This window comes from Lissotriton helveticus, chromosome 1_1, assembly GCF_964261635.1.
Source record: "Lissotriton helveticus chromosome 1_1, aLisHel1.1, whole genome shotgun sequence".
Lineage (NCBI taxonomy): Eukaryota > Metazoa > Chordata > Amphibia > Caudata > Salamandridae > Lissotriton > Lissotriton helveticus.
Genome location: NC_136057.1, coordinates 1,807,617,995 through 1,807,633,884, shown reverse-complemented (window position 1 = coordinate 1,807,633,884; position 15,890 = coordinate 1,807,617,995). Strand labels below are relative to the sequence as shown.

The 15,890-nt window shown below is 44.7% G+C and overlaps 1 protein-coding gene across 2 annotated transcripts in view; it reads left to right on the top strand.

Annotated features, from left to right (window-relative positions):
- The window catches only part of LOC144753066 (cytochrome P450 2D17-like), a 317,121-nt gene that overhangs the window by 192,336 nt on the left and 108,895 nt on the right, over positions 1–15,890 (top strand). For both annotated transcript variants that reach the window (XM_078640860.1, XM_078640868.1), the window contains exons 5-6: positions 2,535–2,708; positions 7,234–7,375. In XM_078640860.1, coding sequence (XP_078496986.1) covers positions 2,535–2,708; positions 7,234–7,375 — 316 coding nt within the window. The remainder of the gene's footprint in view (positions 1–2,534; positions 2,709–7,233; positions 7,376–15,890) is intronic.

The following is a 15,890-nucleotide window of genomic DNA, read 5'->3' as shown; positions in this document are numbered from 1 at the left end:
AATCCCTTACATCCTTTATCACCATGCAGGGCACATTCCAGTCACTCGTAGGCCCTTTGGTTTTTGCTCAGCATCTAGAGTATTCCAAAGAATGATGGACAAAGTGTTTAAAGGCATGAGGAATATCCTTTGTTTCCAGGTTGACATTTTGATTTTCAGTGTCACAACTGAGCAACACAACATGATTCTCAGGCAGTCATTGCATAGAGTGAAGGATGCTGGTTTGACTCTAAGCCATGAAAAACATTCTCTAAAGATTACTGGGTCAAGGAAATGGCCTTGGATCCCATAATCAAAGAAGCTAAACGGTTGGTTATATTAGGCAGTAGGGGGGAGAGTACTGTGGCAGTATCTGTCAGACCTTATTTGAAAGTTCTTGAGAAATTGTCCTTTTGTGAAGACATGGTGTTGATGAAAGGTGAGAAACTTGTGCCACCGTGTGGTCTCTGGACAAAATTGATAGGAATAGCACATGAGGGGGAACTTGGGCAAACCAAAACTAGGAAGAGTGAAAATTGGTGGGATGGATAAACAAGTGAATTAAGGGGTTGAGAACTTTGATATGTTCAAGGAGGGAGAAACGAGATTAAGAGTAGGAGTTAAATCAAACAGGGGTCATATATCTGATCCTGACAAGCAAAGGCATACATTAAGTCTGGATTTTATTGGCCCTATCCATGAGCTGAGGAGTGAATGGAAGTGTGCCATGATAGTGGTGGATGTTCATTCGAATGTGGTTAGTTGTCAAATTCATGAGCGAGATTACTACTAGAGCTACTATTCTTTAGTTGAAGATTTTCCTGGAGGAAGGTGTTTCCAATCTTATCATAACTGATAATGGAACACAATTTATTTCTGGGGAGATGGGTAGTATTTTGGAGTGACATGGTATTGTACATAATTGTACTTCATTTAACAATCCACAAAGTAATGGTATTGTGGAGAGGGCGAAGACAATGATCAAGGGCATGATTCAAATGGCTGTAGCAGGAGGACGTGATTTAGGTAGTATAATGATGGACATTGCATCCGTGTTCATGATGTCACTCAAATGGCCCAATCTGAATTTATGAGGGAAAGGCTGGCAGGCACCAAGTTAGTCCCCACCTGGATGAAAGATACAGCGTTTTCTGACACACAGATGGAAGAGCGTATGTAGGACAAGAAACATATCCCACATAGTCAGGTGGGTAACTGGGTGAAGATTTTTTGTGCTCAGAAAGGAGGAGGTTTGTCAAATTTCAGGGGGGCATTAAGGTAAGGCCTTAATGGCCTTTTCTGTGGTTTTGGAGAATGGTGAGAGCTGAAACAACAGACGAGTGGCTTTATATCAGAGAGGTGGTCAAAGTCGGGTTGGTGAGTAACAAAGCAACAGCGTTTCATGGTAATGTGTGATGGAACATGAGCAGGCCCTCTGAACGACTTAGTAATGCCCCAGTGTTGGGTGCAGGTGATTCCTGTGGCAACTGATGGGGATTCGGTGCTAAGAGGTGTAAGGAGTCGCAAACCACCTGCATGTTTTAAGGATTATGCTCAGTAGTCGGAGCCTCATTGAATTTGGATGTTCTTGTATACATTTGCAGGTTTTATTTTAGTTATAATTGTGTTTGTGTATTGCTATTCCTTCAGTACATTGTTCATTTGTAGGAGTCTTACAATGTCAGTGGTAAGGAACTTTGTATAGGTACGTGTGGTGTGGGGGTAGCCTGCATCTGTTTTCTATGTGACCAGTGAGCATTCCAGTGAAGTCAGTTACTCTAGAGCTGGCCGAGGGGTAGCAGTGCTCCTGTAGGGATATTACTTTCTTGAATAAACCATTTAACTTACCCCTGGCTTTCTTGCGTTATTCCGGGGGTGCAAGACACCTGATGAGTTAGACTTTGGAGAGATAGTGTGTGTTCAGTGGTGTTTTAAGCTGATAACAGACTAGTCTAGTTACAGTAGGATGATTTGGAGTTATTTCTTGGAAGACTGTGGCAGGCTCTTGTTGATAGTTTATCACTTTTCAAATGGGGACGGGCGGAGAGACAGAGGCTGATCATTAGGCTTCAGCAGAATTCCTGCTTGCTTGGAATTAGTGCCGTGATTAGTGCCTTTGTCATATGGTCGGTCATATGTTTATAAAACTTGGAACCCGGCTACCATGGCTGTAGCATTGATGAATGAGTTCAATAAAAAATGTTGGATTGAAGAACCTGCATAGAAGAGCAGTACAAGTGACCAACTGCCACTTTTGTGGCTGGGCCAAGAACAATTGCATGTAGATGTTCCTGTTTGAAGTGGCACACCAAACAATGAAAATACTGGAAGGCAGCTCAGAGTAACTACTAATGACGAATGCATGTGAGCATTCTGAGCATAGCTTTTTGTTTCCAACAATAGATAAAGCTGGTCTTCTGATATCTGAATGGATCCGCATACGTTTATACCTGCCCACCACCTAATCATTGACTGTCATTGTTGGAGTCAAATACATGGAGCACTATCTTTTTAAATACCCAACCTCATGTTTTCCTCCACATTGTGCCCCGCAGGTGGTGATGCTGTTCCCTGTGTTGCTGCGCATCCCTTTTCTGGAGCGGAAAGTGTTTCGACCGCAGAGGGAAATATTCAGCTTTATGAGGGAAAGCATCAAGGAGCACCAGGAGACCTTTGACCCTGCGACCACGAGGGACTTCATTGATGCCTTCCTTGTTGAAATGGAGAAGGTATCGGTACATTAGTGTCCAGAATTTAAGATGTGGGGTGGCACTAGTCCAACAATGCTCATATCTCAAGTATAGAGTTAACATTCCCTTCTAAACAAAGAAGTCACCACGAATTTCATAGTTGCAAATGGCATGTAAATTGTAAAAATGTAGTTGTAATTCTAGGAATTGTATAGAAACAGATTTACGCAATTTCACACACCTCTAGTTCCAAACTAGATATTGCATATCTCTGGACTACTTGACACAAATGTGAGTATTGACTGATTGACCAAAATTCAGTTTCACACACATGTCACAGTCTAAGTTCGCAGGGAGGGACATTTGCAAGTTTTAGGCTAAACGCTATTTTTGTAACATACTATTACGAATTGCATGCATGGGCATGTACTATACTTCAACGTGGTGTACTAGGAGTGGGGACGTGATCCAAGGTTTGGATCACATGCAAACCCTTATTAAATGACCTTTGATGTTTCTGCTTTCCCCATGTGCTGTATCAATGTAGAGCCTACATTAGGTGTCTTAACAGTCTCTCCATTTTTTAGGGTACATAAACCACATGGTGTAAATATATGTACCACATGCATTGATTGTGCCCCTAAGAAGATTGTGCTGACCACTCTAAGTTTTGAATTTCAGAAAGGGAATTACCCAGCAGTTGCAGTTCTCCGCATAGTAAAGTAAATCTACACATGTCCGCCACTTCTGACCTAATTTGCCTATATAAAATGTCCCAGGTAATACCAGAGGAATTTGCATAGAAAATACTATGAGTTTGAGTGCAAATATCACTTGGCATGAAATTGATGCAAAGACCACTGGCACTCAATTTTGGATTTTTCGTGTGACTCTGAATGAGCCTACAAGCCTTCTGCTCTTTTGTGGCTCTTAAGCCGCCATTATTCTTGACCGCAATTTTTCCTTGGATGGTTTCATCATCTTTTTCATTCCTTAACTCTCTTCCCTAGAGCCACGCAACTGCTACTGTGTTTGTATCTCTGAAGTATTTAAGTGTCTCTCATGCCACCAAGTCATTCTTCTTCTATATTTATTTCTTGAGGTATTTAATTATTTTTAATACCCTCTCACCCCCCTTCCTGTTCCAGTGTACTTATGCAGTTGAGCTCATTATACGTTTATGACATCACCCTTCTAATTTTTGTACTATATACTTCTACTGTATTATTCTCATGTGGCATTGAATGTCTCTTCCCTCCTTCGAATTTTTATACTCCTGATGTATTTCGTTTTCGATGTTATAGCCAGTAGCGGCTGGTGTTGTGGAAGAGTGGGAGGCAGGGAGTAGGGGTCGCGGGATCGAAAAATAAAATAATAAAACTTACCTGCAGCCGGCCATGTCGTGCTCTTCTGCTCATCTACTCGCAGGCGCAGGCTCCCAGATTCCACTGTCGCTATGCCCGATGACCGCGTGACCCACAGGGGAACATGGGCGGGACAGCGGTTTTGTCCCACCCGGCCGAAACTCCAGCCGTCACTGATAGGGCGCCCCGCGTTCACCAATCACAGGCCAGGGGAGGGCCTTCAGGTGGGAGGGGCGAACCCACTATATCCACCAAGGTGGCCAAGGCTCGGCCTCTTGTTCTCCCAGTCTCCCGCGGCTCAAGCGCTGTTTACGACAACCCCTGGAGTAACTGGGCCCTAATCGTTGGGGTAGGCGAAAGGAATGACTGGTCGAAATCCACCCGAACACGCAGAGGGGCAAGGTGGTCCTGTTTAGACTGAGGGTAATGTACGATACTGAGCACCTGGGGTGCATTACAGTTAACTCCGGCATCAGCAATCCCTATGCAAGGTCACCGAGCCGACTGATGTAAGCGGAAGGAATGGCGATGGTAACTAGCCCCGCTAGAATTGAGACCTGCCCATGTTACATATCCAAGGGCATGAAGCGTTTGGAAGGGGTCACCACCAATGCGATGATCTTTGGATTCATTGGGTAATAAACTAAGTTAAGGGGAAACTGTGGCAGTAGACCATTCCCCAAAGGAGGTCATCAGACCCATGATGATTCATGGGGAGAGGGACTTGGGTGTCTTTAGGCAAGTACCAATACGAGAGGAAAATCGAAGGGTGCTATGACTAAGACTGGGAATACTTGGCCAGTTTGGGGTTGACATTTCCTCCTGGAAGTACAAGAGGCACGGAAAAGTGACTGGAAGTGGCTAGGTGCGTGGGGGGCTCTGTCATCGACGGGGGCCTCCTCCAGAGCTGTGGCTGAGTTACAGGCGATCTGGAAGCAGACGGGTACAGTAAGGGTACCTCTGCCGCAGAAGGGTACAGTAAGGGTACCTCTGCCTGGCACAGTAAGGGTGCCTGAGCCAAGGACCAGGAGCCGAAGGAGGTTCCTGGAAACGGCGACGGCGCCCCGTTAGTCCTTCGGGCGGTCGGGGGGCCTGAACCGACCGGGGGTGTGCCACACCGCTCCGCCCCGACAGGGGGGGGGGCGGGAATATTACGAAGTTGGTAATGTGCTGCACCGTCTGAGCATCGACTCGCCGTGCAAGATGGCTCCTTAGGCAAGCGGGACAGCGAGGGGCTGCCTGCTTTGGATCGCCCGTAAGATGACCCACCTAAAACGTCATACGTGTGTTGTATGAAATAAACCTGCAGCGTTCTTTCCCATAATCATGTCTCCAGAGTTTCATTGGGGAAGAAGTGTGTATATGTACAGGCGGGCGGGAGTGAATGGCGGTGTGGGCACTATGCCCGATGACCGCGTGACCCACAGGGGAACATGGGCGGGACAGCGGTTTAGTCCCACCCGGCAGAAACTGCAGCCGTCACTGATAGGGCGCCCCGCGTTCACCAATCACAGGCCAGGGGAGGGCCTTCAGGTGGGAGGGGCGAACCCACTATATCCACCAAAGTGGCCAAGGCTCGGCCTCTTGTTCTCCCAGTCTCCCGCGGCTCAAGCGCTGTTCCCACCCTGAACCCTGACCCAGCAGCTTGAGCGGCGGCACGAAGTAATGGATGTTGTAATGTTCTTCTTTGTGTTGCAGGCGGAGTTACAGGGCGAACTGGAAGCAGACGGGTACAGTAAGGGTACCTCTGCGGCAGAAGGGTACAGTAAGGGTACCTCTGCCTGGCACAGTAAGGGTGCCTGAGCCAAGGACCAGGAGCCGAAGGAGGTTCCTGGAAACCGCGACGGCGCCCCGTTAGTCCTTCGGGCGGTCGGGGGGCCTGAACCGACCGGGGGTGTGCCACACCGCTCCGCCCCAACAGGGGGGGGGGGGGGCGGGAATATAACGAAGTTGGTAATGTGCTGCACCGTCTGAGCATCGACTCGCCGTGCAAGATGGCTCCTTAGGCAAGCGGGACAGCGAGGGGTTGCCTGCTTTGGATCGCCGGTAAGATGACCCACCTAAAACGTCATACGTGTGTTGTATGAAATAAACCTGCAGCGTTCTTTCCCATAATCATGTCTCCAGAGTTTCATTGGGGAAGAAGTGTGTATATGTACAGGCGGGCGGGAGTGAATGGCGGTGTGGGCACTATGAGAGCAGCATCAGGATTGGCCTGAATGATCTAAATTTGCGCTCCCATGGAGACTGGGAGCCTGTGCCTGCTCTCTCCAACCTGGCAACTCAGTTTGGGTTGGAGACCGCTTCAGTGCGAGAGATAGTTTGGCGAGCCAAACTCTTAAGCACACTAACAGTGCCCAACGTTCCGTTTGCAGCCTGCCATCCCCCAAGGCCCCACCCCCAAAGACTCAGTAAAAAAGGAAAAATAAAACGATACTAAAACAGGTTTATTATCATTTTATTTTTATTATCCTGGCGTTTTGAGGCAGCTGGCGGGGACGGTGCTCCTCCACCATAGCAGAGGAGCCACAGCTGGATATAGCTTTCCTGTGCCTCTTCTACTGTAGTTATATCCCTGAGGTATATTAATGCTTCTGCTCCCCCATCCTCTACTGTATTTATTCCCGTGTGGAATTTACAGTCTGACTTTCTCGCTCATTTCCCCACACTCCAGCAGTTATATCCATGTGATGTTTAAATGACTTTTCCATATATCCTCTCTCACCCTCCTCTGTTTCCCTCCGCTTACATATTTCCCTGCCCACAATTCGACTCAGTGTTCAGAGAGGTTTTAATCATTAACCTTCGCTGTGTGGAAATGCCAGGGCTACACCCTGTGTCCGTGTGTATCATGGGGACTATCAGTGACTGACGTTCATGTTTATTGTGTAAGCCAGATAAAAAGTCTGCAAGACGAGGAACCAATAGCTTTAAAAGGGCAAACCTAGGATACCAAGTTGGAAAGTCAACGTTACAACAGTGACTAGTGATTACCCTTCTCCCTTATTCGAAATGGAGGTCTACAATCCTCGCTGACACTGTTACTTTTCATCCTTATTTAGTTTACAGGCATAGATCCACAGCAACCTTCACATTCCCTGGCTATTAATGAGTCACCTGAATGATTTTTGACACCATTGGGAGTAGGATCTGCAGCATCACTACAGTCACTAACCCATGTCCCTATTCTTCCCTTCCAGACTAAGGACAACCCCAGCAGCATCTTCTCTCTGGATAACCTTATCTTAACTATCAATGACCTATTTGGCGCAGGCACCGAGACCACCTCTACCACCTTGCGCTGGGGGCTGCTCTATATGATCCTGTATCCAGACATTCAGAGTAAGTGGTACTGTGGTTTAGTATTTCTTTGGAAAGAGTTTGAAACATGCATTGGCTCAGCCAGAAGTTCTAGAAGTAATGTGGCAAAGCATGCAAACGCAGGCATGCACGTCCCTGGTTGCTATAAAGATAAAGACTGCTCTGCAAATGAGAGGAAGTCTTCAAAGGCTGTTTCAAATTATGGGTTGGAACATTTTCCAAGGAATGACTTCCAGACCTGCAGGACATTGTTTCCCAGCTTACCCCTGAGATAGAGAAGTCTTTATCTTCTGTGGAAAGTTGTTTGCTGCTTGGTACCAGCCTGTGTGCATGAAGTGGGAAGTTCCTCTACTAGAGGGAGGTAATACTAATTGTTGGGATCTGCTCAGAAACTCGTGTATGAGTTGTAAGATTCTAAAACAAAGGGGGCCTATGGCATTGTGTATTAATCATGATTAATTGCAGGTACTGTAAGGCATTCTAGACTTGTTTTCAGTGGAGAGACACTCCCTAACCATTTCATTCAGGATAACAAAGGCTACTGGGTCTCATTTTTTAGATTTCTGAGACAGAGCCCTCTTGAATCTTGCCCATACCTCTTCCTTTTTTTATGGCACATTGCCTTTGTTGAGGACAGAAGCTGTACATTTGTGAGTATTATGGCATGGACCAATGCCATACATTGGATAAGCGTGTAACCTTTTTGGATAGTAGCTCAATCTTGTCCTACTTAGCTCTTCTCAAAGTTGCAAAGGAGTTCATTGAGGCTTCCTGCAGAGCCTACAGCATTTCGAAGAGCCCTTGCCAAATATTGCCTTGGACTTCGTCCTGTTTAGTTCTTTTGAAAAAGGTCTGAAGATATCAGGTTTGACTAAACAGGACCAGCAGATCCAAGATGACTTTGTGAACTCATGGGTCAGCCTTTCATTGCAACTTAGCTTTGTCCTGAGCTCAGCCTGAATGCTAATTTTGATCAAGGACTCATACATCGCATATCCAATACCCTAGGGGCACTCAATGGATCCAGTCTCCATTTTGGCCCTGCTTGATATAGTCTTATTTCCGATTTTTTTGTAACTGCAAACGTAACATTTTGTACTAGAACAGAGCCGCTGCTTCAGCCCATGCATGCATTCATAGGTCAGCCACTTTGCGTTCTTATGATATTTTTTTCCCCTCATCGGTTTTCTCAGTGTTTTGTTTTACAATTTTTCACACTAAATGTTTATCTTTTTCTAAAAACATTTGCTGTTTGGTTGGTTAGTTTCTTGCAACCACTAACACATCTTCTTTGAGGGTACCTTCCTACTTAGGTCAAGCTACTAAAGGCGAACCAAGGTTACCCTTAGTGAAATCGAGTTGCTTTTCAGGGTCTTTCTGTATGGGCATTGTGAGAGTTCAATTAGGTGTAACATTAAGACGTGCCCATCTTCCTCCGAACCTGTCCGCTTCTCATACTGGAAATATATGCTAGTGAAAAGACTGGGTTCCGCTGCAGAAATTTTAACAAGGAACCCTAGGTCCATGTTTCTCAGGTCGAGGGGCAGTTCTTCAACTGTTAACATAGGAAATACCTCTGTACATAAATTCTGATTCACTACTTTAAACGCAGCGTCATCATTGTTAGTCTGTAGCTCCACTCCCTTGGGTGTGCATTAGATGGTGCAGTTCAATTTGCAGAAGAGATCACGATCCAACAAACAGACTAGACTTGAATCACACACCACAAATTGGTGTATATCTCGAAAGGTTCCTATTCTCACAGGTATTGCCCTAGTCATTTTCTTAGTCGCCACTCTTACCACTTGAATTGATTGTCCCAAGAAGGGTAGGTTGGGAAATACTGCAGATCTCACAGTAGAAAGGGTAGCACCAGAATCAACAAAAATGTAGTTGGAGAGCCGTCAACATCCGCCTCTACATACAGTCCTCTCTGGTCTACCTCCAAAACTGCTCCCAAAGTACAGTCTTCCTCCCTCCTCAGACACCGTTGTTGCAATGGATCTGAATCGAGTTCATCAAAGGGCATCTGGTGGTATGTTCGGTTTCCCTGAGGGATTCTCGGTGGCTGGGGACAATCTACTATAACATGCAGTGGTCTTCTTTAGGGTGGCAACATCTTCCTGTCTTAGGTTCTATGGGTTTCCCCTTTCCCTGACCTGTTTCCCTGCCTTCTTCCTAACAATCCTCTGTTTGACTGTGTCTGATCTTCTTTTTCTGCATTCTGCATTTGGACCAGCATCAATTTAACCTTAAGCTTCTTATGCTTTGAGTCCATTTCGTCACTACAGTACCTGGCATACCGTAGAATTTTATCCACTGATTTATTCTGCCAGCAAATCAGATGTTGCTGAATCATAAGGCTAGCTTCTGATCTCAATCCTAACACAAATTTGGAAACAAACTGTCCCATATCCTTTGGGTCAAGGGTATCCAACCCACTGTATTGCTTGAAAGGTTGCAAGAGCCTCTCATAATAGGAACATGCAGTCTCCTTTGGCTCCTGAACAGTTCTTTCTATCTTAACCCAATCAATATCTTGTGGTGAAATCTTAGATTGCAACCACTTGATTACCTGCTCATACTTTTTCATAACCACAGGTGAAGGGTCATGTGTAACAGAATCTCACTCAGGCTCCAAACAAGGCCAATCAACAGCAATTTACAAGCTGACCACAAATCACTTGGTACCACAATATCAAACAATGTATTCAAATCAACCCACAGTAATTTTGAAATTTTGACAAATCGATCAACTTGTTTGTACCACTCAACAGGTTTTTCCCTCAACCATGGAAAATCATGGGTAAACGCTGCAAAATCACCTCTACTCCAAGGCACATGCACAAACCCTCCACTCTGCACCTTTCGCAATGGAAAAGCCTCTACTCTTACTGGTCCTCCTCCCGGAGGTGGTGTTTCTCCTATGCTCTTTCTAGCACTCTTCTTCTTTGACCACCTTTCCTCTCATTTGTCAAGCATGCTCCAAGCATGTATCCCTACTATCAATTCTCGAATGTGCATTTTCAAACCTATGACTCTTTTCTCTTCTAGTTCCTGATCACTGTAATTTAACCTGTGATTTCCCTGTAACATCTTTGTCTTAGACAAATCCACATCATACCTCTGTGCCAACTCTGTCAATTATTTCTCATGCGCTTTCCTAGCCTTGCGAGTCACATCCTTCGCCACAAACAGCAACTCATCTGACTCATAGAGTTCTATCGTTTCCAAAGGCAAATTCCCACTGATTATCTCCTCCAACTCTGCCTTTAATCTCACCACATCCAACACCTTGGCCCTCAGATCAGCTTAAATTGTCCCTTGACTAGACGCACTACTCGACTCTCCACTCTCGCTACTCTGGTCTTCCTGCTGATTCCCTTCCATTAAGTTCCGTGAGACAAATTGACTGCTCAAAACTCCCCGACTATTATTACCTCTCGTCATCCTTCTACTAGGGCCTCTCACTGGGGGTTCCCACATCCTCAGGTCAGAACGTGAATAAGCCAAGGACCCTGTCCTCGCTGCTCTCTGTTCCACCTGTCCCCTAGAGGAATCTGCTGTGGCTGGCAATGGCGTATTCGATTCTATGGGCATCGAAGGGTGACCACTTCCACTAGCTGTCCCATTCCCTCCGGAACCAGTACCTTCTCCCATTACCGACCGTACCAGACTTCTATTTCCTGCCTGCTCTGGATAGTATACTGACACTATAGGACCAATGGTGACCGGTACTGTAAGAGCTTCTGATAGACTGGTAACTGTGTTAGCTTAATTTGCTTCCATCTCCCTCAGTGGTTGTGTCCCCATTTTCTCGGTTCCGGCTGAAATACTTCCTCTCACTCCCACTGTAGAATTTGTCTTTGGCTCCCCCGTTTCCTCTGTAAGAGCTCTCATTCCTCCTTCTGAATCTGGGTTATATGGAAGTAGACGCTCTGCCAACAACCTCTCCAAAATAATGCCATCTGTGTCGCTATCATCTTCCTCTTTTCTTCTCCTTTGGGCATCTCCTACTTTTACTAACAAAGTAAATAATCTATCTCCGTCAATGGTGTTTACCCTCCATCTCTTCGTCAATGCATCCCACCGCGCATCCTGAAACGCACTGATTGACTTCTTCACCCTTTCCTGACTCCGATCTCTTTTTTTTGCATGTGCTGGTCTTATCCATGCATCTAACGCTTCGACTGAGTTGGTCTGGGTAAAAGTCCCAATGCAGACAACACTACGGAAAGGTTGTTCCAACACTGGCCTTAATCTTCAAATATTCGTATACATCCTATAAATCTAAACTCGGTGACAGATATATGACAGAAATATTATTTTATAAACTTTTTTTTATTTTTCAGTTTGGCCATCATTTTATATTATTCATTATTTATTATTTTGTAAAAGACATTTCATCACAAATTCAATTTTATAATCTTTTTGCAAAATTCATAACAAATACGAGAAAATCTAATGAGATAATAAATATATACAAAAAAATTACATATAACACAAAAAACTTCAAAAGAAGCACCACCTGATCTCATACACACAATCTCAAAATACTACCACATTCACACCCATACTACTTTCACACCACATCATCAAAAGAAAAAAGAAGCGCTGAGTCTTGATTGGCAGAATCTTCACGCCAAATAATAGGTCTCAAAAGCCAGTATGAGACCCTCCACCAGGTCGACGCGCGTTTCGGCGGCTCTAGGCCACCTTCCTCAGGACCTCTTTCATACAATCTAATCCGAGATATCAGGGGTACCTAAAATATGTACAAAAAAACATTTTACTGTCACCATAAGGTCACTCCTAAAAGTGAGAGAGAAGGACTAAGTCTACAAGATAAGAGAACATTGCTCAGACTAACACAGTAGCTCATCACATGACCAAAACTCGTCAAAAACTGCACCTTAGGCAAAGTGATCAAACGTACATAACATTTTTTGCATGCAATGTTCTGCTCATCAGGAAGTCAGGGTTCATAATAATTCAATTTTTCTGAGAACATAGTTACAATAAAGTCTTTAAAAATCAAGGGATCTCAATTTCTATGAATTACCATAAGAGTGCATGAAGAATAACCTGTTATGGAAAAACAGATCTACTTACGGTTAAAAACAACTTATAGTTCCTATTCCATGAGTCATATTCTCATATGAGGCAACCAACTTCAGTGATTAGTCAAAAAATCGTATAAAGGATACCTAGGAAACAGAAGGAGATGTCCCACTCTAAGTAATCCTGTCATTGCCTGAGTTCGTAACCTCCAACGCCCGCCCTTCTCTGGAAGCCTATTCTTACCGATTCTAAAGGCAGCGAGGGGCAAGATAGTGAACGTCACGTTGATTCTTTGTAGTAATGCATATCTTCAAACCGGCAATATAACTAAAACAAAGATACGCCAGTATTAAGGAATGTATAGCTTTGTCGCCAACGATTTACTAACATATCTAGCCTAATGAAGTGCAATGCAGAACACACCTTTCATCCAAACAGTGAATTTCGTTCTTTATATCCGATACAAAATAATGTTCCCACATAAATTAGAATGATAGGGACAGGAGCAGCATATTCGGCCCGTCAGAAATCGAAAACATAAAGACAAAATATGCGTCAAAAAGGACGTAAAATCACAAAGCACGGAAAGCATTAATCGTTCAAAAGCGTATCTAAATACGTCCAGTCCTATGCCGCGCAAGAGTACCTCTTACCGAAATATCCTACGTCGTGCAGGTGAACGCTCTCCTCTGCCTGATATCCTTGTTACCAAACGGCATACAAGGCTAGATCACAAAATTATAAACCCTGGACGGAAGTGTATCCTAACGCGATATTACCCAATTACCCAACGTGATCTCGAGCATAGTAAGGAACTAAAAATAAATGACGGACTACTGTGTAATCGCAAAGGTATAGACAGCCACGATATAAAGTGCAACCAATGCGGAAGATATCAATATTCTTTAAGGTAACCACATGTTAACAAGCAGATGTCAATAATCACCTGATGGCCGTTTCTAGAAAATCAAAAGCGATCATAAGTTGGATAAAAACAAGGTCACAAAATGTCGATGTTTATATGCGAGTATCTATTACGGGATTTACACAGCTAATACAAACTCCATCTGACGGGGGTTTTTTTAAAGCAGGGTACACTCGTCTGATAATAACTATCCAGAAAAACGCCTAGACACATAAGTCGCTCTAGCCATACTAGGTGCAGCCGGAGTAGGGGGAAAAAAAATAGGCTGTCAATCTTATTATCATAGCTCAAAAGGGCCCAAAATGCCCAAACAAGTTCAAATTACAGATATACGCTATGTATTACAAGATGACATTTATATTGTAACATACCAAGATATCTCCTCATTCAGGCCACGTTTAACGCAATCAAGGTGGTAAATCCAAAAGGTTTTGCGTTTCTTCCGAGTACTTTCAGTAGATTGGCCCATTCTTGGTAACACCTTTTCCAAAATAGACCACTTAATATCTTCTTCCTTGTGGTTCATTTCTAGACAGTGTTGAACTAAGGGAGCCATCAGTTTCTCAGTTCTGATGGCAGACTTATGTTCACTGTATCGGAGACGAAATTCACGGCCTGTTTCCACCACATAGGCCAAACCACAACTACAGAACAGAATATAAATGATATTACTACTGCGGCAATTTGTCAAATGATGCAGTTTGATTTCCTTATCAATATATTTGATAACTTCCGATGTAATGGCTGAATCACAGGCGTGGCAATTGCCACATCTGTGGTTACCCAAAACAGCTGGAAGGCCCGTTATGGAACGCAAGCCATCTGATGGAGATCTTTTTGCCTGCCGGGTATGCACTAGCATGTCCCTAAGGTTTTTATTCCTTCTATAGGCCAGTAGGGGTAATGGCAAAGGGGGAGCATTTTCATCCGAATTCAGGATTCTCCAGTTTTTATTAATGATGTTCCTAATTTTAAAATTCAAAGTGGAGTGGTTAATAACACAAGTAATCCGATTTTGGTTCGAACGTTTCGACCCCTGAAGTAACGCAGTTCTATTGTAGTATTTTGCTCTCTTGTAAGCATGTCGTACGAGACGATGGGGGTACCCTCTCTTAAGAAGCCTATTTTTAAGTACATCACCATGTTCATGGAAGGCGCTCATATCCGTGCAATTGCGCCGGATCCGCAAGAATTCCCCAAAAGGGATAGACTCCCTTTGGCAATTGGGATGATAACTGTCAAACTTAAGAATAGTATTCTTCGCTGTGTTTTTCCTAAAGAGACTCACTGCCAAGTGACCCTCAACACCTTCAATGCTAATGCCCAGAAAGTCAACTTTATAGTTGTTGAAATTCACTGTGAATCTGAGGTTCATGTCACTGGCATTCAGCCAAAGAACAAATGCCTGCAATAAATCAACCGGACCACGCCAAATAAAAAAAATGTCGTCTATAAAACGCTTCCAAATAGAGACATTTTCAAAAAATGGGGCCAGTTCGTTATAAGTAAAAGTCCCAATGCAGCCATCACCGATTTCAAGTGATACAACACATCAAATCTGAATGAACCATAACGTGGGAAAGCCAAATCTCCCCCCTTTTTGGTAATCTTTTGCCAATTCTGAAGCCAAAGCATAGTATGGAGTCCTACGTTTGTAGCCATGTAATGAGCTAGGGTATCCTCAGGCGGTGCTTCTTCCCCCACTCGAGAGACCACTCCTCTATCTCCCCAACAAAGATCTCACAATACCTTAAAACATTTCATGATGAAATCATTTCTTTTACCCACAATGTTTTCGTTTTACTTCCTGATGTCTATCCACTAACCGACCTATCACAGCGTGGCACACTTCAATTCGATGTCACTCTTCCTCCTCGCTCAGCAGTTCCCCTCCTTCATAATCAGGGCCCCGGTTTTATGGTATTTATTTTTCCAACATTGCCGTCTGTATTTATCAATCAATCAATCAATCAAACAATTTGTATAGCGCGCTACTCACCCGGTCGGGTCTCAAGGCGCTGGGGGAGAGGGGTCCGTTACTGCTCGAAAAGCCTGGTCTTGAGTTGCTTTCTGAAGGAGAGATGGTCCTGAGTCATCCGTAGGTGGGTGGGGAGGGAGTTCCATGTCTTGGCCGCAAGGAAGGAGAAGGATCTTCCTCCGGCGGTGGCTCTGCGAATACGTGGTACGGTTGCGAGGGTGAGGCTGGACGATCTCAGCCGGCGGGTAGGCGTGTAGAAGGTGAGGTGGCTGTTGAGGTACTTGGGGCCCATGTCGTGGAGAGCCTTGTGTGCGTGGGTGAGGAGTCTGAACGTGATCCTCTTGCTGACGGGGAGCCAGTGCAGGTCTCCCAGGTGGATGGAGATGTGGTTGTGGCGGGGGATGTCTAGGACGAGTCGTGCGAAGGCGTTCTGTATGCGCTGGAGTATTTTCTGTAGTTTGGCAGTGGTTCCCGCGTAGAGGGTGTTCCCATAGTCCATAGTCCAGTCGGCTGGTGACGAGTGCCTGGGTGACCGTCTTCCTGGTTTCGGTGGGGATCCATCGGAAGATCTT